At 44.9% G+C, this 27,983-nt stretch overlaps 1 protein-coding gene and 2 long non-coding RNA genes across 7 annotated transcripts in view; 1 reads left to right on the plus strand and 2 right to left on the minus strand.

Annotated features, from left to right (window-relative positions):
• Nucleotides 1-17,889, plus strand: part of LOC149460205 (uncharacterized) — a 45,193-nt gene extending 27,304 nt beyond the window's left edge. Inside the window, exons 2-3 of the long non-coding RNA XR_016313116.1 lie at nt 17,501-17,617; nt 17,703-17,889. This is a non-coding gene — a long non-coding RNA (uncharacterized LOC149460205). The remainder of the gene's footprint in view (nt 1-17,500; nt 17,618-17,702) is intronic.
• LOC149460206 (uncharacterized) lies at nt 120-27,782 on the minus strand. Of its 5 annotated transcripts, none has more exons than XR_016313113.1 (6): nt 27,636-27,782; nt 20,815-20,968; nt 18,397-18,578; nt 5,628-5,807; nt 2,262-2,384; nt 120-2,069 (listed from the first exon to the last, which is right to left on the minus strand). It is a non-coding gene; the product is annotated as an uncharacterized LOC149460206 (long non-coding RNA). The 5 variants fall into 5 exon arrangements; XR_016313111.1 differs by lacking the exon at nt 27,636-27,782 and adding an exon at nt 27,476-27,628; XR_016313112.1 differs by lacking the exon at nt 27,636-27,782 and adding an exon at nt 27,476-27,628 and having other exon boundaries at nt 5,623-5,807.
• On the minus strand, nt 10,499-15,195 carry LOC149460207 (uncharacterized). Its single transcript, XM_089680000.1, is given in 4 exon segments — nt 10,499-11,975; nt 11,977-13,586; nt 13,718-14,927; nt 15,148-15,195. Coding segments are annotated over 4 exon segments (3,108 nt in total). The 3' UTR covers nt 10,499-11,735.
• Nucleotides 27,783-27,983: the final 201 nt, after the last annotated feature.

Genomic DNA, 27,983 nt, shown 5'->3' on the forward strand with positions numbered 1-27,983 from the left:
AATACTCAGAGTTCAGGGGTCAGGATTTGGTATCACACAGAGTTCAGAGGTCGGGATTAAGTAACGCACACAACCTGTCTGTATATTTCCATTTTGGAATCTCCAAATAACCACAATAGTTATGTATTGTTTCTGTTCAGCGTTTATTAAAGCTTGCTCACATATTTTAAAAATGCATCTGATTTTAGGTAAACTTTAATCCAATCAACAGATATTTAACCAATAAATATGACACTCTGCCACTTGGTGTAATATGGCTAATCTCTTCCCAAAGGGCAAACATTTCTTTGATTTCTGTATGGGGCACATACTGATCCTGAATTCCCCAGAAGGTGTGTAGTGGTCATCACAACTGATCTGTGATTGTTCCCTTTTCGGTCGTGAAAAAGACTGCTCACATACCACCACCTTACTGCTCCATCTATTTGGTGGCCTAAGTTGGGGAGAAGAGGACAAATCACCACATCTTGACCAGGGCAACATCTTTATCTTTTCTGGTTGGCGATCGGTTGCTAAAAATATTTCTTGTGCTTGCATTGCTGTGGCAAGGTCCTCCACCAACCCACTGATGCATTCTAATCAATCCCCCAGCATGATGTCTATAACAGGAAAATGTTCACCTTGTATACATATATACAAAAATTACCCCCAGGATCCAGAACATGAACAATCTGTCCTAATGGTGTATATACCATAACTTTCCCTTGGGGGTCTAGAACACAAACAATCTGCCTCTTGGTGTGTATAACATGCCACGCAGGATGTTAGGAACATAAACAGTCTTTCCCTTGATGTTTACAACATGACAAAGCCACCCACAGGATCTCAAAACTTTCTACCCCCCCCCCTCCCCAGAGTATCTATAACAACATACTTACTCCCTGGGATCTAGAACATGCACAGTATATCCTATTGATATATAGATATATATATCATGAATTAACTTTCTACAGGGGTCTAGAAAGTACATGTACAATCACCCCCATGGGGTATATAATATGACAGAACCACCCCTTGGGGTCTGGAACATGAAACATATTCCCCATGGTGTATACAGCATTAACCGCTTCCCATATAGGAAGTGGTTAATATTACCTTTGTAATTAATGATTTTAAATACCTTTTTTGATATTTTTGTTTATGTTAATCACTTTAAGATATATTGATTAGTAATATGTCATGTTTTTGAATAGTTTTCCACACATTGTAGTTTTGGACACTTTCCCACACTTTTTTATTTATAGTTTTTTATAGTTGTTTTACAGCACTTTTGTATTATAAGAGATATTTTTTGGGAAGAGCACTGTCTTGATATTTATTGCTCCAGCATATATACACCGCCATTTGTAGACGCTTTAACTTTCACGTAAACCAATTAATTTACATGTATTGGGATTTTTTTTTTTAGCAAAGACATGTAGCAGAATATATTTTAACCTAAATTTATGAAGAAATTTAATTTTAAAATTTTTTACTGGACATGTTTTATAGCAAAAAGTCTAGATAAAAAAAAAGTTTTTTCAAAACTTGATGGTTTTTTTTTGTTTATAGAGCAAAAAATTAAAAATGCACAGATGATTAAATACCACTGAAAGAAAGCTCTATTTGTGAGAAAAAAAAAGGACATAAATTTAATTCATGTACAGCATTGCATGACTGCACAAACGTCAGTTAAAGTAACACAGCGCCATATTGCAAAAAATGGCCTGGCCAGGAAGGGAGGTAAATCCTCTGGAGGGCAAGTGGTTAAAGAACTGCCCCATGATGTATACAACATGACAGAACTACCCGCAGAATCTAGAACATGAATAGTCTGCTCCTGTTATATATAGCATGACAGAGCTAACACCCTGGGGTCTAAAACATGAACAATCTGCCCCATGAGGTTATATACTGAACTACAAATGCAGTTTAGAACAATCTATTCCATGGTCACCATAGGGTGGCAATATATAGGCAGATATCGGGAACAAGACTTGGAATTGTCAAACCACCATATCCAGGCTAGCATGTTCTATAGACCCCTGTGGTCTATAACAGACACTGTCTTCTTGCATGCAGGGTATCACCTGAAAAAAAAAAACAAAAAAAAACAACAACAATTAATCTATACAAACACAACTAACATGATGCTAACAGTCTCAAACAACAAGAAAAAGGCCAGACAGTCTGGAACAACAGGGGGTGCACTGCAGTAACTGCCTCTGGGTGCAAATACAACATCTGAGGGGTCTGTTCTGCTGTTCTTTAGAGTGACTTACAGTAATTCCAAGCTCAGTGATGTATCCCATTATTAATTCTGAAAGAAGATGTTGCCAGCTCCTCACCACCCTTCAACACTGTGGTCCAGGAAGCAGAATGGGGATCATCCATAGAAACACCATCTGTGGGCAACAAGAGGAACTTGTCACTGGCCTTAGTCACCATATCCACCATTTGAATCTATTTTTCTGTGTTACAACTCACTTTCAGCATTCGCTGAGAGTGGGTTGTAACACAGAAATAAAGACCCTGGGCTGTTTACACAGTGCTTTACCCCAGTAGACATGAACCAATTATCCTACAGTACGTCTTTGGAGTGTGAGAGGAAACTGCAATATCCAGAGGAAACCCTCTCAAGCAATGGCAGAATATGCAAACTCCATGCAGATAGTGTCCTGGTTGGGATTCGACCCTAGTACTGTTAGGGTAAAATGGTAAACAAAGTTGCTGTGCTGCCACTGTTTGAAAACTCCCTAATTTAAAAAAAAATCATATTTTTTTTAATTAAGCAGAACAATATCCTGAACTCTTATTTTCCCAGAATTCACTCTGAGCTCAATTAATCCCCATAAATGTAAACACTGCCATAAGCAGTCCTGGTGTTAAAGTTTATCTAAAGCTTAACCTTTTTTTTACGTTTTATTCACTTTGAATGGAGCTTCAAAGGATTTAGGCTTTTATTATTTTCTGTGTCCCCCAGTGGAGGAGACTTTGGCCTCATTCACACTACAGTGCATGCTGCTGTAGCTATATAGTCTCATTTTCTGTTGTGTCTGCAGGACAAAAAGTGACAGGAAATCTCCCCAACGGGAAGTAGTGTCTAATTCCTCCGGAAGGTGGCAGCATAATCCAGTAATCCAGATGTCTCAGAATTATTTCCAAACAGGCAGATATGCTGCTGCTTCCCTGCGCCACTCTGTATCTCAGGGAAGGGGGAGGGGAAAACTTCTAGAGGACATGAGGGTAGCATCAGGAAGATATATTGGCACTAGGGGACATAATGGTGGCATCGGATCGACACAGCGGTACTGTGGGTACTTACGGATATTATATTGAAGCAGCAATATAACGGGGAGGCTCACTGACCACCATTATAAGAGGGGAAGTTACTGACCACCAATGTAAGGAAAGCATTGCTTAAGGCACATTGGTAGGGTCATTCACCAACTTGCCAAGTCAATTCTTTGCATACTGGAGCTTCTTGTGATTTGGGGCTACAAGGATGGTAGAGTATCACTGAAGATATGTGAAGGCATCTTGGGGTTTCTTGACCTATTCTATGTATATGTTAGTACAGTTTAAGGTCTTATTTGTCAGTACAAGTTCATTTTAAAGGAAATCTATAAAAAGCCTGGAGCAGATGAAGTCTCAGCACTTGATCTGCATACTTGCTTTAGATCAGCAATTCAGAAAGTACTGGAGCCAAAGCAAGGCCAAGACTAGGGGTGGACACAAGGGCTGGCTGCCCTGGGCACAGTGGTAGCATGTGAGGTGGAGGGCGCAGGGTAAGATTTGTTTGGAGGAAGGGAGAGGATTTGTGCTGGGAGGTGGGTGTTTGGAAAGGATTATTTGTGCTAGTAGGGAAAATGTTAAAGAGGGATTTGTGTTAGGAAGGGTGATTTGAGGGGGAGGATTTGTGCTAGTAGGGATGATGGGATGGGGGATATTTGCTGGAGATGTGGAAGGAAGGGGGGGGGGGTACATTTTTGTTTGAGGAGAATTTAGTCTTTCAAAAAGGAATTTACACTCCCCAGCTTCTTTATTAGGTACATCTTGGCTAGTGCCAAGAAAATATCTCCCACACCATTACACCACCACCAGCCTGAACCTTTGATGCAAGGCAGGATGGATCCATGCTTTCATGTTGTTTACACCAAATTCTGGTCCTACCATCTGAATGTCGCAGCAACCAGTCTGCCCATTCTGCTGTGACATCAACAGGGCATTTTCATCTACAAAACTGCCACTCAGTGGATGTTTTCTCTTTTTTGGACCATTCTCTGTAAACCCTAGAGATGAACTCATAGTTGATGCTGCACTACTCCCTTGATGGTAAATGACAGTAATAAAAAATAAATGAAAAGTAAACACCCAGCTGAGCACCTAATACTATTGAAAAATATGCCCACAATATCTATTACACACTCAACTTAATAAACCTAAACATAATAATAATCATCAAGATAAAGTAAACGCCTGGCTGAGCACCACGCTATCACATATTCATAAATGATGACGTAAATAATAATGTGATAATGGCAGAAATAATAAAGTTCAAATGATCTATAAATGTATAGTGATAGCAAACACATAAAAGTGATATGTAATTATTTTGCACTTCATCATTTAGGATTATGTGATCGCACAGTGCTCAGCTGGGTGTATACTTTTTTTTATCTGCAGCACAGTGGCTAAATGGTTAGCACCTCTGCCTGGCAGTACAAGGGCTGTTGGTTCGAATCCCAGCCATGGCACCTCCTGCGTGGAGTTTGCATGTTCTCCCTGTGTCTGCGTGGGTTTCCTCTGGATACTCCAGTTTCCCCTCACACTCCAAAAGACATGCTGGTAGGTTAATTGGCTCCTTTCTAAATTATCCTAGTATGTATGAATGTAAGTTAGGGACCTTAGATTGTACGCCCCTTGAGGGTTAGGGACTGATGTGAATGTAGAATATATATGTAAAGCGCTGTGTAAATTGACGGCACTATATAAAGTACCTGAAATAAATAAATCTTGATGATTACTATTATGTGTAGGGTTATTTGAGTGTGTAATAGATATTGTGGGCATGTTTCAGTATTATTATTTAGGTGCTCAGGCGGGTGTTTATCTTTCATTTTTTATTACTGTAATTTTCCATTAAGGGAAAAGCGTAGCATCAACTTTGAGTTTATTTGTTTCATGGGAACACAAATAGGTGTCTGCAGCAACTTGTATTACTTGGTTAGGGTGTGGCAGCACATGAGGATATACTTTATTTACACGCTACAGATGGTTGTGCATGAAAATCTTAGTAGATCAGCAGTTTTTCAAAAACTCAGACCAGCTCGTCTTGCAGCAACAACCATGCCACATTCAAAGTCACTTAAATCCCCTTTCGTCCCCAATCAGATGCTCAGGTTGAACTTCAACTGCAATTTGCATTACCAAGCAATTGAACAGGTGTACCTAATTAAGTGGCCAGTGAGTGTATGCTTTTTTTCGGGGGGGGGGAGATGTGCACTGCAGGAAGGGAGCCTCGGCTGTGACCCATAGTAGCCATCCTGGCAGGTTACTTTTAAGGTATATGACCTTCCAAAATCAGCTACAGTCAGTGCAAAAAGATCAGGGTGTTTTACAGTCCAATACGGACGCTCTTACCCCACCTGTTGAGTTTTGTGGAGAGAAGTCCAGAAAGGGGTTGTCTTGCCTTCCACTCTGACACATCTTAAAGAAATCAGCAAAACTTTCTAGGTGGGGTTCCATGCTGGTCAACTGCAAGGGCATCTCTTCCTTCACCCTCGAACTCCAGGATGCTGTGGCCTCCCCACGTCATGAATTTCAACCTGTGAGTGGCAAGAACGGAGTGGCATAAGATGGCAAATGATGGGAGTTTATGCGCATCCAATGTCTCAATCTATGTTTTATATATTATATAATGACAATGTGAAACCCTGCCACTGTGTAAAAGTAGGGAACACAGGTTAGTACATATGTAGACTGTGGGGCTCTGGAATATCAGTTGTGAATGGAGAAAACTTTTTTTCCTCCTGGTTTTGTTATCGGATTGGGTTCCGGAGTATGAAGATTTCAAAGGGTTTCAGAGTTTTGGGAGGAAAGAAATCTCCAACCCAGAGTCTAGTTCTTGCAGGAGACCAGTAGGCTGGGAGTGCAAGCGAGCATAGCTCTTATAATGAAGGACTTGGGCATAGTTCAGGGTTCCCATTTGGAGACAGGTGTGCATCACTCAAGAGACAGCACTCTATGCTGGAGGAAAGATTCTGTGTCCAAAGGGCTGGGAGAGTCAAGGCGGCTGAGTCAGCCTGGGAGACTGAAGGAGCTGAGACATTTAGGTGAGTCCAGGGTGTAGCAATTGTACGTACAGAGATGGATGCGAACCTCTACTTTGCCAAAGGCCCTCAATCTTATATAATTTCTACTCCAAATCAGCTTCCCCCCTCCCTCTCTGTTGAGCGACACGTGGTCCCTGTGTGCTGGGTTCAGAAGTGCACAGGCAATCAGGCACAGCGAGACATGGTTATAAATCCCAAATTAGCTGGTGCCCAAGTGTCTGTTAGCTTCTCAATCTGAGATAGACGTAAAGCCATAAACCAGTCCTTCACTGGGCTTCAAACGCATTCCTAGGTAGCCGTAAAACAGGCCTCGCATCCACAGCACCCACTTTTCCCTATAGTTTCATATCTTAAGGTAGGAAATAATTACATAAAAATAAAGCACATATTCGGATAGCTCAGCTTAATGCGAGTTGTCTGATATCTTACACCCCTGGATTACGTATACAGGTGAGCAGAAAGCCATATAGTTCTAGCTGGAATAGTGAACTATGCCATATTTAAAGTCTGCATGTTCAGAATATTCTGTAAATTATCCCACCCGTGGATGGAATGTTACATGTACCTAGGGAAGGTTATTGACCCTGATATAACTTGCGAGGGATTTTGGTTCTAGCCTGAGTCCCCCGCCTCAATCACCCCTCCCCAAATGAGGCGATTGGCTCGCTGCTGTAAGGAGACACCCTGCTGAGTTCCTAGAAAAGGCTGTCAGGTTTGAAGAAGTAAGTTGAAGAATTCTCCCTTTTAACATCGGAACCAACTTGGGAGACGGTACCCTTTTGCTCTGAAACCTGATCTGCTTAACCCAGGACTTTTATCAAGTACTCTACCTCTCTAAACTTCTGTTATCTCTTTGCTGTGTTGTGTGGTGTGTGTGTGTGTGTGTGTGTGTGTGTGTGTGTGTGTGTGTGTGTATATATGCTACTTCTTTTTCTGTACATATTTGTATTGCACCCTTTTGACCTTTTTAGTAATAAATCCTATTATCTGAAAAGTGTTGAACGGTTTCTAAAGCTCTTTAATGCAAACTAAGAATCCCTGTCTCTGAAGAGCGCTACTGTGTGTTTTAAACCTCTATATACCCCTGCCTGCGGTGACAGTGGTATATATACAGACGATTATTCAAACATCATAGTGTTATTGCTAATATGGGCGAGTTGCCTCCTTTTCTCTACAAAAAGGCGGTGGTGGCAGTGTGAAGGGTTAATTGCGTAATTAACCTGACCCAGTAGCAATCGCTCTCAGGCTGCAGGTACATAGATTGTGGTCCATTAGCTGGAAAATCTTTGTGCAGCTGAGTGTGGTATTGTTACACACGTAACAGCGTGGTTTTAGATTGGCTAGTCCTTTGGTCACGAGTTGGTGAGAAGGGATAGGGTCTGACGCCGCGATCATCACACAGGGAACTGAGGGAATCTGGAAGTCCCAAAGGAGTGAGAGCCTGGGGTGTCAGTAGAACCCCTAAAAACATGCTAGGGAGTTGGCCCATGCAGCCAGGGTGCTGCAACTTGCCAAGAGCCAGCTGGGAAAGCTGAATGCAACACTGGAGGAGCTGGTCAACCAACAGCCAAGGAAGATGTCAGCGACGTTGCTGAAGAGAGAACCAGGTGATTTGGTATTTTCCGTTACCTCTTTTGATGGTGAAAATCCACCGCATGGGCAAGTGTTTTGTGAACTTTGAGTTTATTTAATAAAAAGTGGCCCAACAAGCCTTAAAACCAGTTTGGACTGGCATGGACTTACTAAAACAACCCCCAGTAGTGTGTGTGTGAGAGAGTGTGAGTGTGTGTGTGTATAGATGCATTAAAATTAGGAAAAAAAAAAACCACACACTACTTGCCCAAGGGGCCAGATCGGGGTCCCAATCTATTTGTTCCTCCTGACAATCTACTTGTCCTGATAAAAAAAAAAAAAAAAAATTTTTATATAAAATTTTGATAGCAAGCAAGGGTTGCTTTTTTTTTTTTTTTTTTTATTGGGCAGAGGTGCTTTTAGGAATGTCTGGGGCTTTATGGCGACTTAAACGTTTCCGTTTTTAAATTTGTGCGGTTTACCTTCTCACTAGCGAGGGGGGTAGACCTTGCAGTGTGACAAACACCGATAGGGTGCTCATCAGGAAAAGGGGAGTGTCAGACTCTCTTTACGTTCTGCTGAGCGAGTTAATGAGGTGCCGGCTCCAATGAGAAATTTAAAAAAAAATACGTTCAGGTTGCCCTTGCACACGGAAGCACTTGGGTGCTCAGTACAAGCAAATGCGGAGCAGCCAAATCAAGTTCTGGTGTCCGCTCCGTTAACTACTTGCCTACCGGACCAATTTTGACATTCCTCGCCTACGTTACAAAAAAAAAAAAATCAGCTTTTTGTTTGCTAGAATTTTACTCAGAACCCCCAAACATTATATAATGTATATATGATAGCTGTTGCAATTTTTTATGTCTCATAGTATTTGCACACCGGTTTTTTAAACAAAATTGTTTTTAGAAAAAAACACTTTAATGAATTTGATTGCATACAAACACAATATACTACCCAATTTGATGTAAAAGATGATGTTACGCATGTCCGGCTTTAAAATTGCATACGCCTGTGGAATGGCACCACACTATGGTGCTTAAAATTCTCCATATGCAACGCTTTAAATGCTTTTTACAGGTTACCAGTTTAGAGTTACACAGGAGGTCTTGCACTAGATATATTGCTTTTGCTCCGACATTCACGACAATACCTCACAAGTGTGGTGCGATCACGGTTTACATATTCGCACGCATTTGCGTGTAAGCATGGGCGTGCTTTGATTTTTTTTTTTTTTACACTGTCTCTATCACAAGGGATGCTCATCCCTTGTGATACCATGGGCTATGACGGCTCCTCTCTGCTCTGGGCTTTAATGCAGCCAGACACAGATTGGTCTGATTGGCTACTATCGGCCATGTAAACAGAGAACCTTCCAGTTTCCAGGGTAACACAGAGTGAGGAACAACATTGGTTCTGGTCTCTGTGTAGTGCCGCCATCACCACTGGTCACAATGCTCTTGGGCTCTGCGATTGGATGGGAGAGCCCGAGAAAGGTGGTGGCGGGGGTGCCCTCTTTTGCCTGCAGATGTGATGGAGTGGCTGTTCAGCCACTCAAATCACTTCTGCTTAGAAGGGAATAGTATATCAGCAAACCGCGAGTGTTGTGATGTCATCAAGCCCCTCCCCTATGTGTTACGCCACAGGGTCACGTGGCTTCCTCAGGGAGATATGATCATGCCATTTGACCCTGTGGCGTAACATATAGGGGAGGGGCTTGATGATGTCACGATGCTTGCTATATATTTACACTGTCATATCAGAGAAGTGAAGGCTTTTTATGCTTGTGAAGGGCAATTTTGATCCATATGCGCAGAATATCTGGTGCGATTGAGCACCTACACAATGTGAGTGGCCATTTTATGTTTTTAATAAAGTAGTGTGTTTAAAGGATAAAGCACTATTGTATTTTACTCATCTTTTCTGACGTGTGCTGAGTGGAGGAAAGATTAAAGGGATTGGTTACCTTTGGAGGAAGATTCCATATACAAGATAAACTGGCGGGTATATGTCCACTTCAGGGGACACATGCGTTTTTTGACCTAACTATATGTGAGGTCAAAAACTGCAGGTGAGGGCACTTTTGGCGTTTGTGATGGAGAATTAAGTTTTATGAAGATATGGAGTTATGAAATATTTCTGAAATTAAAGAAATCACATTAAAAAGAGACTTTGCAACTATAATTATTCACTATTTTTTATTATAATTTGTTTGTATTCATGTTTTTTAAGAATTAAAAAGGAAGCGCGGCCCTATATGTTTATTTATTTGGATCATGCACATGTTAGGAGTATGTGTAAGTGTGAGCTGCTTTCTGCATTGTAGTTATTTTTTCAGTATATAAGCTTGATTTGTAGCATTTGTGGCTGCTCATGAGAATCAGTTGATTATATTAGAGACTGTGAACATGCACAAGATGCTCAGAGGCTATGGACCTGGTACAGGTGATGGTCAGAGATTGCAGAAATTAAAAAAAAAAAAAAAAAAAAAAAAAAAATCAAGTTACAGTTACGGTAACGTCTTTTCCAGGAGTCTTTCAGGCCAGCACCTTGAGAGACCTCGGCTCCTCCCCCTCTGAGGAAACACCTCCACCCTAAAATAAAAAGAGCTCCACTCCCCTCCGACCTCAGTTCTCCAAGCATCCTCCGGTCACCTGGGGAGACACAACGTGAGACAACATAATCGAAATAAGCCATCCTCACATAACCAATATCAAAACTGGGTGGGAAACCGGTGCTGGCCTGAAAGACTCCTGGAAAAGACGTTACCGTAAGTGTAACTTGATTTTTCCCTTTACGTCTTTCAGGCCAGCACCTTGAGAGGATAAGCGAGTACTCACCCCTCGGGCGGGCTAACTGCTTGCAAGACTTTACGACCAAAGGCCTGCTCCTGCACCGAGACCAGGTCCAGTCTGTAATGCTTGGCAAACGTGTCATAGTTGGACCATGTCGCCGCTCTGCAGATCTGGCCTGGGGAAGCCCCTGCCAGCTCTGCCTGGGTAGCTGCCACCGCTTGGGTGGAATGCGCCCTGATACCCTCTGGGGGCTCCAGGCCCTCAGCCCGGTATGCTTCTGCAATTGCCAGTCGCAACCAACTGGCCAGCGTCCTTTTAGACGCATTCTTGCCTCTCCTATCCCCCTTGAAAACAACAAAAAAGGATTCGGTGCTCCTAAACTCCCTAGTCCTCTCTAGATACTGGAGTACGCACCTTCTTACATCCAAAAAATGAAAATTTTCCTGATCTACCCCAACCGGGTCAGGAAAAAACGAGGGAAGGACTATGTCCTGTTCCCTCTGGAATGTCTGGGCCACCTTCGGAATGAAGGATGGGTCCGTCCTGAAAACTATCCTGTCTGAAAAAATACGGAGATAAGGTGTTCTGATCGATAGGGCCTCAAGTTCACATACCCTCCTCGCCGTGGTAATCACCACCAAAAATGCTGTCTTAACGGTGAGCTCACCAATCGGGCAGGACTCTAGGGGCTCGAACGGAGCCCTAGTCATCACTCCTAGCACCTTGGCCAAATCCCACACCGGAAACGGTCTAGTCCTCGGAGGCCTCTGTCTCACCAGAGCTTTAAAAAATCTAGCCACCAACGCCTCCCTGGCCAAGGGCATCTCTAGGAACATGCTGAGGGCCGAGACCTGGCCCTTGAGCGTGCTAACAGACAACCCCTTGTCCGCCCCCACCTGGAGGAATTCCAACACTGAAACTAAACTATGGGTTGCCACGGACGCCCGTTGACACCAGGCTGTAAAGCGACTCCAGACCCTACCATAAATGGCCTGGGTCTCCTCCTTCCTACTGGCCAGTAATGTTGCCACTACCCTGGGCGAGAAACCTTTCTCTAAGAGGAGCTGCCGCTCAGAAACCAGGCCGTCAACCTCAATCTTCCCACGCTGGGGCAAAGGACCGGCCCCTGCGTCAACAAATCTTCCCTCGGTGGCAGCCCCCAGGGTGGACGAGAGGCTAAACTTCTTAGGGTCGTGAACCACGCCCGCCGCGGCCAGAAGGGAGCTATCAGGATTAACGAGGTCCCCTCTGTTCTGAATTTCCTTAGAACTAGAGGAAGCAAGGGAACCGGGGGGGGGGGGGAACGCGTAACACAGCTGGTAATCCCACCTTTGACTTAACGCGTCCACCGCTCTTGACCCGTCCCTGTGGGATAGGGAGAAGAAGTTCGGGACCTTGTTGTTTCTTCCCGAGGCAAAAAGATCCACGTCCGGGGATCCCCATCTCCGCACAATCTCCTGAAAGACCTCGGGGTTCAAGACCCATTCTGCCTCCCTGAGCCGTGTCCTGCTCAGGAAATCTGCTGTCTGGTTTAGATCCCCTCTTAAGTGTACCGCAGACAGGGACGCTAAGTTCACCTCTGCCCAGGACAACAGCGTAGCCGCTAACGCTCCGAGGGCCTTGCTCCTTGTTCCACCCTGCCAGTTTATATAAGCCACCGCCGTGGCATTGTCCATTAGGACTCGCACGTGCTGACCCGTGACCCTCAATTGGAAGGCGTACAGAGCCTCTCCCACTGCCCTCAATTCCCTCCAATTTGAGGATTCGCCCTTCTGCGCCAAGGACCATTCCCCCTGAGCCACTAAGCCTCCCAGGTGGGCTCCCCACCCCCAGGAGCTGGCATCCATCGTGACCTCCCTGGACACCGGAAAGCACCACAACAGCCCCTGGGCTATGCTGGACGATCTCCTCCACCACCACAGAGACCTCTTCACACGGGGGGAACCAGGACCCGGTCCACTAAGGAGTGAGCCCTCCTGTCCCAAACTCTCAGGACCCACAGCTGGAGGGGACGCATATGCAAACTTGCCCACTGTACTGCTGGAATAGAAGCTGTTAGTAATCCCAGTACCGACATGGCTTGCCTTATGGATATCGACCTGCTCCCCTGCACCAATCTGATCCCTGCCTCCAACTTGGTAACCTTCTCCGAAGTTAGACTTGTCTTCTGACTCACCAAATCCAGAGTGTAACCTAAGTAAACCACTCTCTGAGAAGGCACCAGACAGGACTTCTCTAGATTCAAAATCCACCCCAGGTTCTCCAGATGGCCCCTCAATACCACCAGATTCTGCCGAAGGTGAGCCTCTGAATCTGCGAAGAGCAGCAAGTCGTCCAGATAGGCTATCACCGAAATCCCCTTCATGCGAATAGGAATCAGTGCCTCCGTCAGAACCTTGGTAAAAATTCTTGGCGAGGAGGAAAGCCCGAATGGAAGAGCCCTGAACTGCCAATGTCGAACTCCTCCCTCTCCCCCTATTGCCAACCTGAGGAACCGCTGAGAAGATTCCGCAACAGGCACGTGCAGATAGGCGTCCTTCAAATCTATGGACGCCATGAACGCACCTGGCGGAATTAGGGACCTGACTGTAAAGATGGAGTCCATTCGGAATCTCCGGTAGCGTACTGACCTGTTCAGGGGTTTCAGGTTCAAAATCAGCCTGAACGCCCCAGACTGCTTTTGAACCAAGAACACATGGGAATAAACCCCCTTCCCTCGCTCCCTTATCGGGACCCTGGCGATGACTCTTCGGTCCTCGAGATCCTCCAAGGCGTCCACCAGGGCAGCGGCCTTCGCCGGATCCCTTGGACGGGTCGTCACAAGGAACTTCCCGGGTGGTGGTCCTGCAAACTCCAACCGATAACCCCTTCTGATGATGAAGGGGCTGGTGACCACGGCTTCCCACTGCGGGAGGAAGGCCACCAGTCTTCCTCCCACAGGAGGAACCGAGTCACTGCGGTTTCTGGGGCTGCTCAGGAGGGCGAAAAATCCCCCCCCCCCCTGCCTCTCTGCCCTGCAGACCTACCCTAACCCACTGGCCTCAGGCTCTTCGCCGGGCGGGCCTTTACGTGTCCCTCCCTCCTGCAACTTCCTCTTGAGGGGGAAGGACTTCTTCCTGTCAGCCGTCCGGTCCAACAATTCCTCCAACCCTGGGCCGAATACACAGTCTCCTGTGAGGGGGATGCCGCACAATCTAACTTTTGAAGTGATGTCCCCCTGCCACGTTTTTAACCACAGCGCCCTTCTAGCCGAATTGGTCAGGGCAGCTGACCTAGCCCCCAACCTCACCGACTCCGCAGAAGCGTCCGTGATATATCCGACCCCTTGCAAAAGGGTCTCAAAGGAGGCCAAGATTTTTTCCCTGGGAGAGCCTGCCACAATATGGGCCTGCAATTGTATAAGCCAGTATTCCAAGTTTCTTGCTACCACGGTCGTGGCCATGGCCGGCTTCAGGTTGTAAAGGGTCGAATCCCAGACCTTCCTAAGCAGAGATTCCGCCCTCCTGTCTAATAGATCCGGTAAGACCCCCATGTCCTCAAACGCCAGATCAGTCCTCCTAGTCGTTTGGGAAAAGGCTGCATCTAGTTTAGGGTTCTTGTTCCACACCGCCTCTGGGTCCTCACTAAACGGAAACCTCCTTCTTAACGCCTTAGAGAAGAACGGCTTCCTTTCCGGATCCTGCCACTCCTTCCTAATAGTCTCTACCAAAATGTCATGCACAGGAAATATTCTGTGCTTTTGCTCCTCCAAACCCTGATACATTTGGTCATGGAGAGATAAGGTCTTAACCTCCTCCTTAATGTCCAGGGTCTCATATATAGCCCCCAGGAGCTCATCCACCTCCTCTAGGGTCAATTTATACCGGGAGGGACCCCTGCCTTCCTCCGAGGGACCTTCCCCCGCAGATTGCTCTTCAGACTGGGAATTCCACAATGGCCCTTCCTCCTCTCCAGACACGAGGGGTTCCCTGCTCCTACCTACCGAGGCTACCGGGGGGGAAGGGGGGGGGGGAGGTGCAGGCTGGGGAAGGGCAAACCGTTCCATGAGGGATTTGAAGGAGTCGAAGGTGCTAGCCAAGTCCTTCACCGACCTGGCTAAGTCCCCCTGTTCCGGCCTCTCCTCCTTCACTAACCCCTCTATACAAGGGCCACAAAGAACCTTCTTCCAGGTTTCTTTTAAAGGTTCCCTGCAGGATGGGCATCTCCATCTAGGCTCCTGGTGCTTGAGCTTAGCCCGAGCCTTGCCCTGAAAGACACAAAGAAGGGGCAGGAGGGAAGCCTGACAAACCTAACCTCACACCAATTTTGCCACCCCCCCCCCTCTCCTTCCCGGCAGAGCCTAAGGGCCTGCTCCCACCGCAGACCCCCTGCCCTACCCCTTACACACCCCACCACCCAAGGGTCCGGGAATACCCCTTGAGCTAGGGGTCAACAGGTTAGGGGAGGCCTCCACTGAGGCACCTTACCTGTGTCTGGCTGGTGCCGGTATCTCCTGGTCCCGGTGCCTCTGACATCCCGTTCAGGAGGGTAGTCGCCTGGTGCTAGCCTGTCCCCCAGGCAGCTGCGCACCGCACCGCCTTTTAAATCTCGCGCCGCCGTGGTGTGAGGGCCGCGACCGGAAGCGGAAGTCGCAGCCCTAGGCGAAGCCCCGCCCCTTCCGCCGGAAATCGCCGTCTCCCGACGTCCGGCCCGGCAAAGTCACCTGACCGCCAGCATGGGAAGGAGCGAGACTCCACCCCGATCCTCCCCAGATCTCACCACAGCCTCCCGACGCCCCAACTCGCCGGAGGGGGTCGGGGGGCGAAGAGCAGGTACGTGCCTTCCCCGTCACCCGGGGTGCGCGCCCACTGCACCGCAGCCTGCCCAGGGAGGATATGCAGCCGGACACTCCGGCCTTCACTCCCGGCTGCGTCGATTCTCCCAGTCGGCAATCCGGCCCTCGGTTCCCCTGCCATCTGTGTGACAGCACCTTGCGCCTCCTCGTGTCTCCCCACCGGAGGAAACACCTGAACTGAGGTCGGAGGGGAGTGGAGCTCTTTTTATTTTAGGGTGGAGGTGTTTCCTCAGAGGGGGAGGAGCCGAGGTCTCTCAAGGTGCTGGCCTGAAAGACGTAAAGGGAAAAAGATAGAGACTGCTGAAATCATACAAGAACGATACAAAAATGGCCTGTCCAAGATTCAAAAATCCCTACCGTCCGTTTCAGTAACTTTACCAACACATGCGACAGATTCAAGTAGTTCACAATAGTGGCACTTTTACAAAGTGGCGCTATTAATGCACGTATTTAATTTTTCTCACAAAGGGAGCGATATGATGTCCACGGTCTCTGACCATCGCTTGCGTCATGTCCACAGTCTCTGACCATCGCTTGCGTCATGTCCACAGTCTAGGACCAGCTCGTGTCATACCATTGTTATTTGACTGAGTGTTTTGTGCAGCCCTTTAGTAATGCCTAGAGTCACACCTGAGGGACCCCTATATTAGGAAACTTGACCACCACTAGTTCAGAATAAGCTTATAGCCCAGAACATTGATTGTTTATTACTTGTCTTCCTTTTTCTATAGTACCGAGCCAGAACAATTCCAATGCGGTACATTCTGTATCGTGGTGACTGAAACAATTCAAAATATTTTTAAGTTTGCAAGCCAAGAGCAGGAGGACACAAGGCCGGGTCTGAAGCTGCACTCCACTACCTCAGAGAACTGAAGTAGATGACCCTTCAGGCACCTGAAAAGGGCTGAAGAATGCCACTTGTTTCCCTCTAGGTGTGGCAGATGAGTGACGAGTGAACGGGGTCCTGTGTGCTCCCCGGGCATCAGACTCTATTCAAAGCTGTGATTCCTCTGCAGTGAAGGTGATGACAGCTGAAATCTATTACAACTGTCTCTTCTACATGCCATCACTGGTTTACAACTGGATGTAGGCCAACTGTCCTTTCCCTTGACCTGCAATCAATATCAGTATTATTATTAGCAGGGACACCTATTCTGGAATTATCTACAAGGAGATTTCCACTCATTTATTGCTGTGTGGTCCAGGACAAAAAAGTTCACTGCATACTGTGAGCTTCTCACAATGTGCATTGGAAGCTGCAGCAAGTCAGATAGAGCTCGCCTCATTTCCTGGCTGCAGGACATCCAAAATCATTAGCCCTTTCCAGCCTGACACGTCATTCGCATTTCTGGGTAAGGGGCGCACACGTGTGTAGCAATTGTACGTACAGAGATGAACGCGGTTATCCATCTTCTATCATTCTCTCTCCCTCCAATGCCCCTCCCTGAGGAATGTGGTCTGTATGTATGCTGAGATCATAGACATCAGGCACAGCGGGATAGCTTCATGGTTATAAACCTCAATTAGCCTGGGCCCAGTATGTCTGTGAGACTCTTGCTTGGAGGGGATCGTAAAGCTATAAACCAGTCCTTCACTGAACATGAAAGACATTCCGAGATAGCCGTAAAACAGATATATGTATATATATATATATGTAGACGCTATCAGAATTAGAGCACAAATGTGTCTTATTTCTATTGCATAGTCTAGGTGACCATACCTGAACTTTGTATCTCTCCTACAATTTGTGTATCTGCCCTATGTTAAAACTATGTCTACTGGGTTATTTGCATTTTGCAGAGCAGAAATGGGACTGGCCAGAGAGGGATTACTGTTATGCTGTTGACCAGCTTAAACATGTATTGCAATGTTTGTGAACATTTGCTTTTTTTTTTTTTTTAAATGCCACGTTTGCTAGGAAGGGTGTATTTTCCGATCGGCTACTTTTGACAAAAAAAATCACTTTCCATTGACTTTTGTTACAGAAAGCAGCCAAAATTCAAACCATCCACTGCCAGTTTAAAGCAGAACTTCACTCTCTCAATCAACATGGACGATTTATAATCCTTATGCTGCTTAGCATTAATGACTGGATAGGAAAAGTACATCCCATTTACTTGTTTTAACTTTTTTTTTTTTTTTTTTTTTTTTTTAATTCCTTCATTTACTTCCTGGTTTCCATCCTAGGCAAATGATGTCATACATCTCAGGAGTCTTTAGGAGAGGATGCAGGGTTCTCAGAACAGATGGATTCCAGGAATTAACTGCTACATGAATCATCTGCCCTTACTCAAGATGGTCACTGCCAGAAATGCCAGGAGGTGTTTTTCAATTGATTTACCAACAAAGTAAAGCATTTTTTAAATATTAAAAATGAATTGTATAGCATTTTTATTTGTGGTACTCCGATGCAGTGCAGTTCCACTTCAAGCATCAGCGATATTGACGTCCGCTCTGTATCAGTCCATCCAGTACCAACAACTAGAAAAGAATGTAAATGGTCTTCCAACTCTGCTAGAAGTAAATCAACCCCATTGGGGTTGATTTACAAAAGGCAAATAGACTGTGTACTTTGCAAGTGTAATTGCACTCTGCAAGGGCATTTGCACCAAAGCTTAGTAAATGAGGTGAAGCTTCATTTTGCATAAAATACCCAATCATATGCAAGGAAAAAAAAACAAAAAAAAACAGCATTTTTGTTTGCACATGATTGGATGATGGAAGTCAGTAGAGCTTTCCCTCATTTACTAACCTCTGGAGCAACTGCACTTAAAAAGTGCACAATCTATTTGCCTTTAGTGAATCAACCCCAGTGTTTAGGTATATTCTCTATGATGATGATAATATTACTAAAATGATAAAAGGTGAAGCTGTGACTGACTGGTCAATGCTGCTCTAGTTCCTCTTCAGCTCCTGCATATGGTGCTTGACAGACATCTCTCTAGCCAGACTTCTTCCTCTTCTTCGGCTGGCACAGCTCTGATGGAGATGGCAGAGACTCCAGGCTTGGTGTGGGCAGGCTGTTGTAGTCATAGTTTGCTCTCCATTCTAGTAGCCGGACTTCTTCACCCCAGAGAAAGAGAAAATAAAATGAGATTAGCTGCTTGAAGTGAGGGAAAATCTGGAGTTCTACTTTTCCCCTGCTCAACTAAAGAAAATCATTTTTATTCGTGCTTGGATTGCCATTGGTGATTTACCCTCACTTCCTGTCTGCTGAAACTGTTGTACAATAGGAAGAGGGGAAAACTTTTAAAAAGAGCAGCAGATAACAATAAATCCAAACAGGGTTCTAATCCTTCCCCACTCTGGTCAAAACTGAAAAAAAAAAAAAAATTGTCCGGAAATAACCTTTCATTTTTGATATCTTAAAAATTTTTCAATTCCATTATATAATTTTTGTTTGTAATATAAAACAGCAACAATGCCTGTCCATACAAAACAAATGTGCAGAGGTTGGATTTTACCCTCTGCCATCTCATTTCTAAGCTGGTGTGAATTGTCTTCTGCATCCCTGTAGTTCCTGGAAAGTTTCAGTACAAAAGAACGTACAACAGACTTTGATTTACTATGCCAGGGACCCCACTAATATCGATACGAAGAGGAAGGGAAAAGGGAAATTAAAGTTACATCATTCTATAATACTCTATAACCACAGATCGGTGATTACAGGGACAATACAATGTAAAGAGAGGATAACAGTCAATAAGCAGATATCACAGAGCCTATGGAGCAGTGATGGTCAACTTTTTTGATAAGAGGAGCCTCAAATGTGACCCCCCAACATCACTAAAGGGAAGCACATAAAATTGAGTGTCAGAGACCACAGACACACAACAGGATATAGTCAAAGTATGAGCATTATACAAGAGATGGCCAGAAACGGCAGACCTAGATACCAGAGATAGTCAGAAACGGCAGACCTAGATACCAGAGATAGTTAGAAACGGCAGACCTAGATACCAGAGATAGTCAGAAACGGCAGACCTAGATACCAGAGATAGTCAGAAACGGCAGACCTAGATACCAGAGATAGTCAGAAACGGCAGACCTAGAAACCAGAGATAGTCAGAAACGGCAGACCTAGATACCAGAGATAGTCAGAAACTGCAGACCTAGATACCAGAGATAGAGGCTGGGGACATAGATACAAGAGATGGTCAGAGAACACTAGGTGGGTATCGGAATTATGCAGAAGGCAACCCCTTGAAAGCAGTGGTTAAATAGGAAGGGAGGCTGAGGATCTGCTTTAAGGTGAAAATAACTTCACCCTAAAAAGAAACAAGCTGTGCTAAGAAAAAAAAAAAAAAAAAAAGCTATTGAGTCCCAGCAGCTGATTTTTTGCCCCCCATTACCGACACACAGCCTTGTTCTGCAAGGTGTTTTTATATAAAGTCAGCCATCTTGGTAGACGCAAGGCTCAGCGTCTTCATAGCCACCAGGAACGAGAACATTGAGCAGCACAGAAGTGACATAACCCAACCTCCCTCCATATCTGGTGAGACCAGCAGTCAGAGGCAGCAGTGCCTAAGATCTCACACTGCGGATGTACAGCTACACGTCTATAGACACAGGAGTGCCTAGGTACACTTACATACTGGGAAATGCTGTGATATTTTTCAAGAGGAATTCAGATAAAGGGGACATTGTTCTAAAGTTTACCTATAACAGTGCAAATCTTCATGTACTGAGTTCAGTTCCACTTTAATGGATAAGGTCACCTTAATTGAAAAAATAATAAAGGCATATTTTTGCAGGAAAAAAAAACTGCATTTCATTTTTTTTTTCCTGCAGAAGCCTGAAAAGCATTGCACCAGCGATCAGTAGATCAAGGGTGCAATGTGGGCTCCTCCAGATATGTCCTCCGGCTTTCAGCCCATACCACTGTAGTGCTTTCTTTCTGTTTGAAAGCTGGAGGACATGTCAGTGGACTACGGAGTGATCACTGGCACCCTGCAGCCTATTGAAACTACAAGTCCTTCTGCCATGGACAGTATTTGTAATTTATTTGCTGTGAATGAATGATGCGACTATGTGGGTGGAGCCCCGCACAACTGCACCATTTTAAAAAGTGACAGCTGGTACGGGGAGAAGAACCCCCTCCTGCTGTCACAGTGGTGGGAATAAAGGGGAGAGGGGGCAGAAGCTGCAGCACATTTTATGTTCCACCCTAAATACCAGTGGGAACATGTAACATGTTCCAAAGGTGAACTTATCCTTTAATACAACTTTATTTTAACATTTGAGTATTCCGAACAGCAGAACGGCCCTCTTAACCCCCTTTGAGGTCCTTGGTTCTTACACATGGGTTTGATCTGACTGATCAATTCCTCTTTGCTCCATTTCATCCATTCCTTGCAGTCACTGCTGGTGGAGCAGAGAATTGGGCCGCAGATCTTCCTGCAATCATCAATGGCTAGGACATTCAGATAGTGGGCAAAGACAATGTCAAAGTTCTGAAAAAAAAATAAAATAAAAACACTGTGTTACAGCAGCGGGAGAGATGAACAATTGCACCGGAATGCCAATGAATAACAGATCTATAAAAAGATGACTGCCGTACAAAGAAATACCTTGTAATCCTTGCAGAAACACAAAACTCACCCGTGATGACCATACACATAGACATTTGTGATTGACATGGGTTCATGTCATTGCAAACAAGTGATTCATCGTGGATTAAAGCTGATCTCTGGGCTACCCCTATTCCTCCACCCCACACTCACAACCAATCTCTCCAGTCCTGAGCCTTCTCTCCTTTCAGGTTTACAGGAGGTGGGGTACTTCTTTGGGTGTCCCTGTCACTGCCTACGTGAGGCTGACAATACCTACTGGCAGTCCAGCAGTGTGGTCCCCTTGGATCCAAAAGGGACTATTGCCGGTCCAGCAGGGTCTTTTATCAGGTTCTAAAAGAGGTTATTGCCCATCCAGGTGTGTGGTCCTGTTGTAGTAGAGGCTAGTGCTGGTCCAACAAAGTCCTCTCTCAGGATCCCAAAGAAGCTATTGCATGTCCAGAGGTAAGGTCCTCTTTCAGCTTCTAGAAGAGGCTATTGCCGGTCCAGCTGCGTCCTTTCTCAGGTTCCAGGAGAGACTACTGCCTGTCCAGCGACGTGGTCCTCTTCTAGGTTTGAGAAGAGGTTATTGCTGGTCCAGCAAGGTCTTCTCTCGAGTTCTAGAAGAGGCAGCAAAGTCCTCTCTCAGGATCCCGAAAAAGCTATTGTCTGCCCAGGGGTAAGGTCCTCTTTCAGGTTCCAGAAGAGGCTACTGCCAGCCAGGGGAGGTATATACGTACAGGGGTGATGGTATATAGATGGTGGAGGGGAGGTATATACATACAGAGGTGATGGTATATAGATGGTGGATTGGAGGTATATACATACAGAGGTGATGGTATATAGATGGTGGATCGGAGGTATAGACATACAGAGGTGATTGTATATAGATGGTGGAGGGGAGGAATATACATACAGAGGTGATGGTATATAGATGGTGGATCGGAGGTATATACATAAAGAGGTGATGGTATATAGATGGCAGGAGAGAGGTATATACATACAGAGGTGATGGTATATAGATGGTGGAGGGGAGGTATATATATACAGAGGTGATGGTATGTAGTTAGCGGAGGGGAGGTATATACATACAGAGGTGATGGTATATCCTAGATTGTAAGCTCCAAGGAGCAGGGCCCTCAAATCCCTCTTGTATTGAACTGTATTGTTGCTGTATTGTCTCCCGTTATATTGTAAAGCGCTGTGCAAACTGTTGGAGCTATATAAATCCTGTATAGTAATAATATAGATGGCGGAGGGGAGGTATATAGATGGGGGAGGGGAGGTATATACATACAGAGGTGATGGTATATAGATGGGGGAGGGGAAGACACATAGCTGTTAATAATAATGAGGACCTCTGTAGTTGTGACATATTATTATACAGGATTTATATAGCGCCAACAGTTTGCTCAGCACTTTACAATATAACGGGAGACAATACAGCAAAAATACAGTTCAATACAAGAGGGATAGGAGAGCCCTGCTCCTTGGAGCTTACAATCTAGGAGATACACTTATTTTATAACCAGCTAGGGATTTGTGAACTGGCAATACATCTTAAAAAAATTACTTGTACAAGGGTGCAGCTCCAGAAGTAGCTGCAGGAATTGGAATCCATAAATCTTATTCACTTGCCCTCCGCCCTATAGCAGAAGTACTGCTACAGGGCGGCAGGGCTGCGCAAAATCACACACATCATTTGCATTCTGGGTAAGGGGCGCACACGTGTGTAGCAATTGTACGTACAGAGATGAACGCGGTCATCCATCTTCTATCATTCTCTCTCCCTCCAATCCCCCTCCCTGAGGAATGTGGTCTGTATGTATGCTGAGATCATAGACATCAGGCACAGCATGAAAGACATTCCGAGATAGCCATAAAACAGACATCACATTTAAAACCCACTTTTCCATATAATTTCATATCTTAAGATAGGAAATAATTACAATGAAACAAAGCATATATTTGGATAGCTCAGTTTAATGCGAGTCGCCTGATATCTTACACCCCTAGTTAAAGTGTACAGGAGAGCAGAAAGCCATATAGTTCTAGCTGAAATAGTAAGGTATGGCATATTTGATGTCTGGACGTTCAGGATATCATTCTGCATATTAATCTACTAGTGGCTAGGCTGCTACATGTACCTAGGGAAGGTTATTGACCATGGTATAACTTGGGAGGGATTTGGTCATAGCCTGAGTCCCCCGCCTAAAACACCCCTCCCCAAATGAGGCAATTGGTTCTCTGCTTTAAGGAGACACCCTGCTGAGTAACTACAAAATAGGCTGTCAGGCCTGAGAGAAGTAAGATGAGATCTCCCTTTTAACACCAGGAACCAACTTTGGGAGAAAAGGCACCCTTTTGATCAGGACCCTTGAAGCTGCTTAAACCAAGGTTGACAGTATTCTACCTCTCAAAATTTCTTTCTGTTACCTCCCTGTTGTGGTATTGCTATATATATATATATATATATATATATATATATATATATATATATATATATATATATATATATATATATATATATATATATATATATATATATATACATACATATACATACACACACACATATATATATATATACACACACACACACATACACATATATATATATACACACACACACACATACATACATACATATATATATATGCGCTACATCTTTTTCTGTAAATACTTTTATTGCACCATTTTGACTTTTTTAGTAATAAATCTTATTTTCTGAAAAGTGTTGAACTGTTTCTAAAGTTCTTTAATACAAACTAAGAATCCCTGTCTCTGAAGAGCGCTACTGTGTGTTTTTAACCCTCTATGTACATCTGCCTGCGGTGAAAATGTGTATACAGACGATTATTCAAACATCATAGCGTTATTGCTAACATTGGTGAGTTTCCTCCTCTGTACAAAAAGGAGGTGGTGGCAGTGTGAAGGGTTAAATGCGTAATTAACCTGACCCAGTAACAATCGCTCTCAGGCTGCGGTACATAGATTGTGGTCCATTAGCTGGAAAATCTTTGTGCAGGGTGCAGCTGAGCGTGGTATTGTTATGCACGTGACAGCGCGGTTTTAGATTGGCTAGTCCTTCGGTCACGAGTTGGGGAGAAGGGCTGGGGGTCTGACGCCACTTCCTTCACAAAGTGCAAGCCCTACCCACGCCCCTATTGGCTGATCGGGATGCCAATCACCGGGTCCCTGCTGGCGATTCCCAGCCGGGACTCGGTGATCATCGGTAGGGCTGAGAGAGGAGAGATCTGTGTGTAAACACAGATCTCTCTCCTCTCAGCATGGACATGCTGCTTTGCATCTCTCTGTGCTGCAGAGAGATACAAAGCAGCATGTCTCCGTAGTAAGACACAACACAGCACACAATATGAAAGCACACTGTTAACCCTTTGATCACCACAGAGGTTAACCCATTCCTGCTCAGTGTCATTAGTACAGTGTCAGTGCTTTTTATTAGCATGGATCACTGTATTAGTGGCACTGGGGATGTCAGTGGCTGTTAGTTTCCACGCAGTGTCAAAATGCTGAAAAGTCGCTGAATTGCCGCCATTACTAGTATAAGAAAAAATAAAAATTCCAGTATATATAACTCATGTAAACCAGTTAATATACACTTATTGAGATAATTTTTTTTTTTCAGCAGACATGTAGCAGAATACATTTTGGCTTAAATTTATGAAGAAATTCAATTAATTGGATATGTTTTATAGCAAAAAGTTTTTTTTCCCACAATTGTCAGTATTTTTTGTTTATAGCGCAAAAAAATAAGATACGCAGAGGAGATCAAAATATCACTGAAAGAAAACTCTATTTGTGGGAAAAAAAAGACAAATTTCATTTATGTACAGCATTGAATGACCACGCAATTGACAGTTAAAGAAACAGCGCCGTATCGCAAAAAATGGTCTGATCAGGAAGGGGGGGGGGGGTGTAAATCTTCCGGAGGGCAAGTGGTTAAAGTATAACTAAATGCAATTGTTCTCCATTTTGGATAGCGTAAGAAAGCATTTAAAATCAGTGTTTTTTTATTGCCATCTGTGCCCCTTTAGGGAGTTTAATTCGCTTTCTGTTCCATAGCCAAAATCCCTCCAAAGTAAAAGGTATCTCAAAGTGTTGCCAGAACAGCTGTCCCCACTGCAAGATTTCCCCCCTATTACTGTTCTGTTGTCAATCCAAAATGTGATATTTTCTTTTAACTTTGGGTGATAACAGTAAACAGGACAAATAGAGAGGGTAAACCCTCACCATTCCACCCAGAACTAAAATGTTTTGCCTTTAGTTATACTTTTATTATAGTCAGCAAAAAGGTACTATACAATAAAAGATTAAAACTTGCAATATAGGTAACTTACCAACCAGAGGATCTACTTTCTCCTCCCAAGCAAAAGGAGTAAACTATTGAGTATCATAGTAATATTTTTTAAGAATGACGGGATAACTCCTTTAAAAGAAGTATGGCCAAAGCTTTTTTGACCATATTTCTCTTGCTGGTCACTAGTGGTCTCCTGTGACCCAGAATCACCTTACGGGCTAAAGCGCACTGTCAGCTGAAAGAATCTCAAATACTGCCAGGATCAACCCAACTGGCTTAGCCTCTCATGGCACAGCTGAGAGCCAGCTGCTCCTGCCTCCTCCCCAACCTGGCATTCCAGTGAGCACTGGAGGGACAGAGCAGAGAGCACTGACTGACAATCACCGCTCTCTGCTCAGAGATGACCAACGATCGATCATGATTGCTCAGTTCCTCGGTCTTAGAGCTGGCGGGGCACAGCTGCAGCATCAAACCAATGCTAGAGCATGGAGGCAACTATGTCGGTTTGGTTTTTATTCACCCCAAAATTCCCCTCTAAAGCTAAACTCTGGGCACAAATACTTTTATTTAAATATATTGCTCCATAGCCATAAACAATAGAAATCCACTTTGTGCACACCAAATTATTATTATTATTATTATTATTATTAATAAACAGTATTTATATAGCGCCAAAGGGTTTGCTCAGCGCTGTACAAAGGCAGGGTGACAAGACAGAGACACTGCGATACACGAGGGGTTCGAGGACCCTGCTCTTTCAAGCTTACAATCTAGGAGGGAGGGGAAAGTGGTAAAGGAGGAAGTGGCTGTGGGGGATGAGGTGGTGGGAGGACTGGAGGTCAGATGTTAGGTGAGGGAGGGGTAGGCCTCCCTGAAGAGGTGGGTCTTCAGGGTGCGCCTGAAGGTGGTGAGGGTGGGTGACAGTCTGATGGATTGGGGTAGGGAATTCCAGAGGATGGGGGAGGTCCTGGAGAAGTCTTGCAGTCGGGCGTGGGAGGAGGAGATCAGGGAGCTAGAGAGTAGGAGGTCCTGAGAGGAGCGAAGGGCTCGGGTAGAGTAGTATTTGGGTATCAGGTCGGTTAAGTAGGTTGGGGTTAAGTAGGTTGGGGCAGCATTGTGGATGGCTTTGTAGGTCAGGGTTAGTAGTTTGAATTTGATGCGTTGGGCAATCAGGAGCCAGTGAAGTGATTGGCAGAGGGGGGTTGCGGATGTGGAGCGGTTAGTGAGGTGGATGAGTCGAGTTCATGATCGACTGGAGTGGGCTTAGCGTTTGTTTGGTTAGGCCGGTGAGGAGGGAGTTGCAGTAGTCCAGGCGTGAGATGATGAGGGAGTGCACGAGTAGTTTGGTAGTGTCTGGGGTGAGGAATGTACGTATCCTGGAGATGTTGCGGAGGTGGAGCCTGCAAACCCAGTTAGCACCTCGTAAAAAATAGCAGCAATATCAATGTGCTGTACACAGCCTGTGCATAGAGCAGAACTGTGGGTGGGACCAGCAGAACCCATCTACTACTGACCGCTTGCACAAAACTGCAAGAGGGACAGATACAAGAACCCAGTCACTCTGCACAAGGAGAGCGAGCAGCAGTAACTGGTCTTTAACACAAGAAGCTACTTCACAAAGGAAACGTTTCACACTGGATTACTGTACAGATCTGGAAGAAATACAAAAAGCACTCCAAAATTCAATGGAAGAATACACAATGATCTTGTTTTTAGACAATATTGTTTTTACTTGGAGTTCACCTTTAAAAAGTATTTTTGTTCTGCAATTTATGTAATATCTGCATCCCATATTACATACATTTAATTTCATTATCTCAGAGAACTGTGATCATCTTTATTTCAGATTTGTATAGCTATCAAAACTTTTGCATTTTGGGACTATTGACTTGTAAACCAGCACCTCTGGCAGCTGGGAAGCAGACAAGAATCTGTGACATATACAGAGAATGGTTCTTTCTATAGATAGAGAGGACAGCTACATCCAGGAGACAATAATAATAAGAGGGGCTCCTATCACCCCACCAGACACCCAGCTCAGACAAGGAGGTGAGGTGGCCCGGGCCCCCTCCAGACATACCACCACTCACATCTCTAGGATCCTCCAGTCTTCCAAGGGCGCCCCCGTTTCCCACATCACACGGACGTCATCACGCACACCAGGAGGAGGCAGCGGTGTCTCTAAATCGGAAATCCGAGACGCCACTGCCCACACCGAAAGGGCCGGACGGAAGATGCCCCGCCAATTACCTTTCAAAAAAAAGCGGAGCTAAGGCAGGGGGCGGAAAAAACTTGACAGCGGGGTGGAGTCCTCCTTGCACTAGGGGGCGGGGTGATAATCACTCGGAATGAGCTCCTTAGCATGAGCGGACAAAGGTTAGAGGGCGTGGTGAGAGGAATGGTATAAACAATAGAAGCCAATAGCAAACGGAGAAGAGCAGGGAGGAGTTTCTTTTATTTTCCGTAAACTTTTGTTTAGGGACATATTTCTGTACAACAGCCCGAATGCAGGCAGAACAGCAATGCCAAAAAAGGTCCTTACGAAGAGAAAGAAAATAAAGGTAAAAATGTACACAATCGACCTCGGAAAACATTGCG

Source organism: Staurois parvus, unplaced genomic scaffold (assembly GCF_062004578.1).
Source record: "Staurois parvus isolate SC_StPar_1 unplaced genomic scaffold, SC_StPar_1.0 ptg000233l, whole genome shotgun sequence".
Lineage (NCBI taxonomy): Eukaryota > Metazoa > Chordata > Amphibia > Anura > Ranidae > Staurois > Staurois parvus.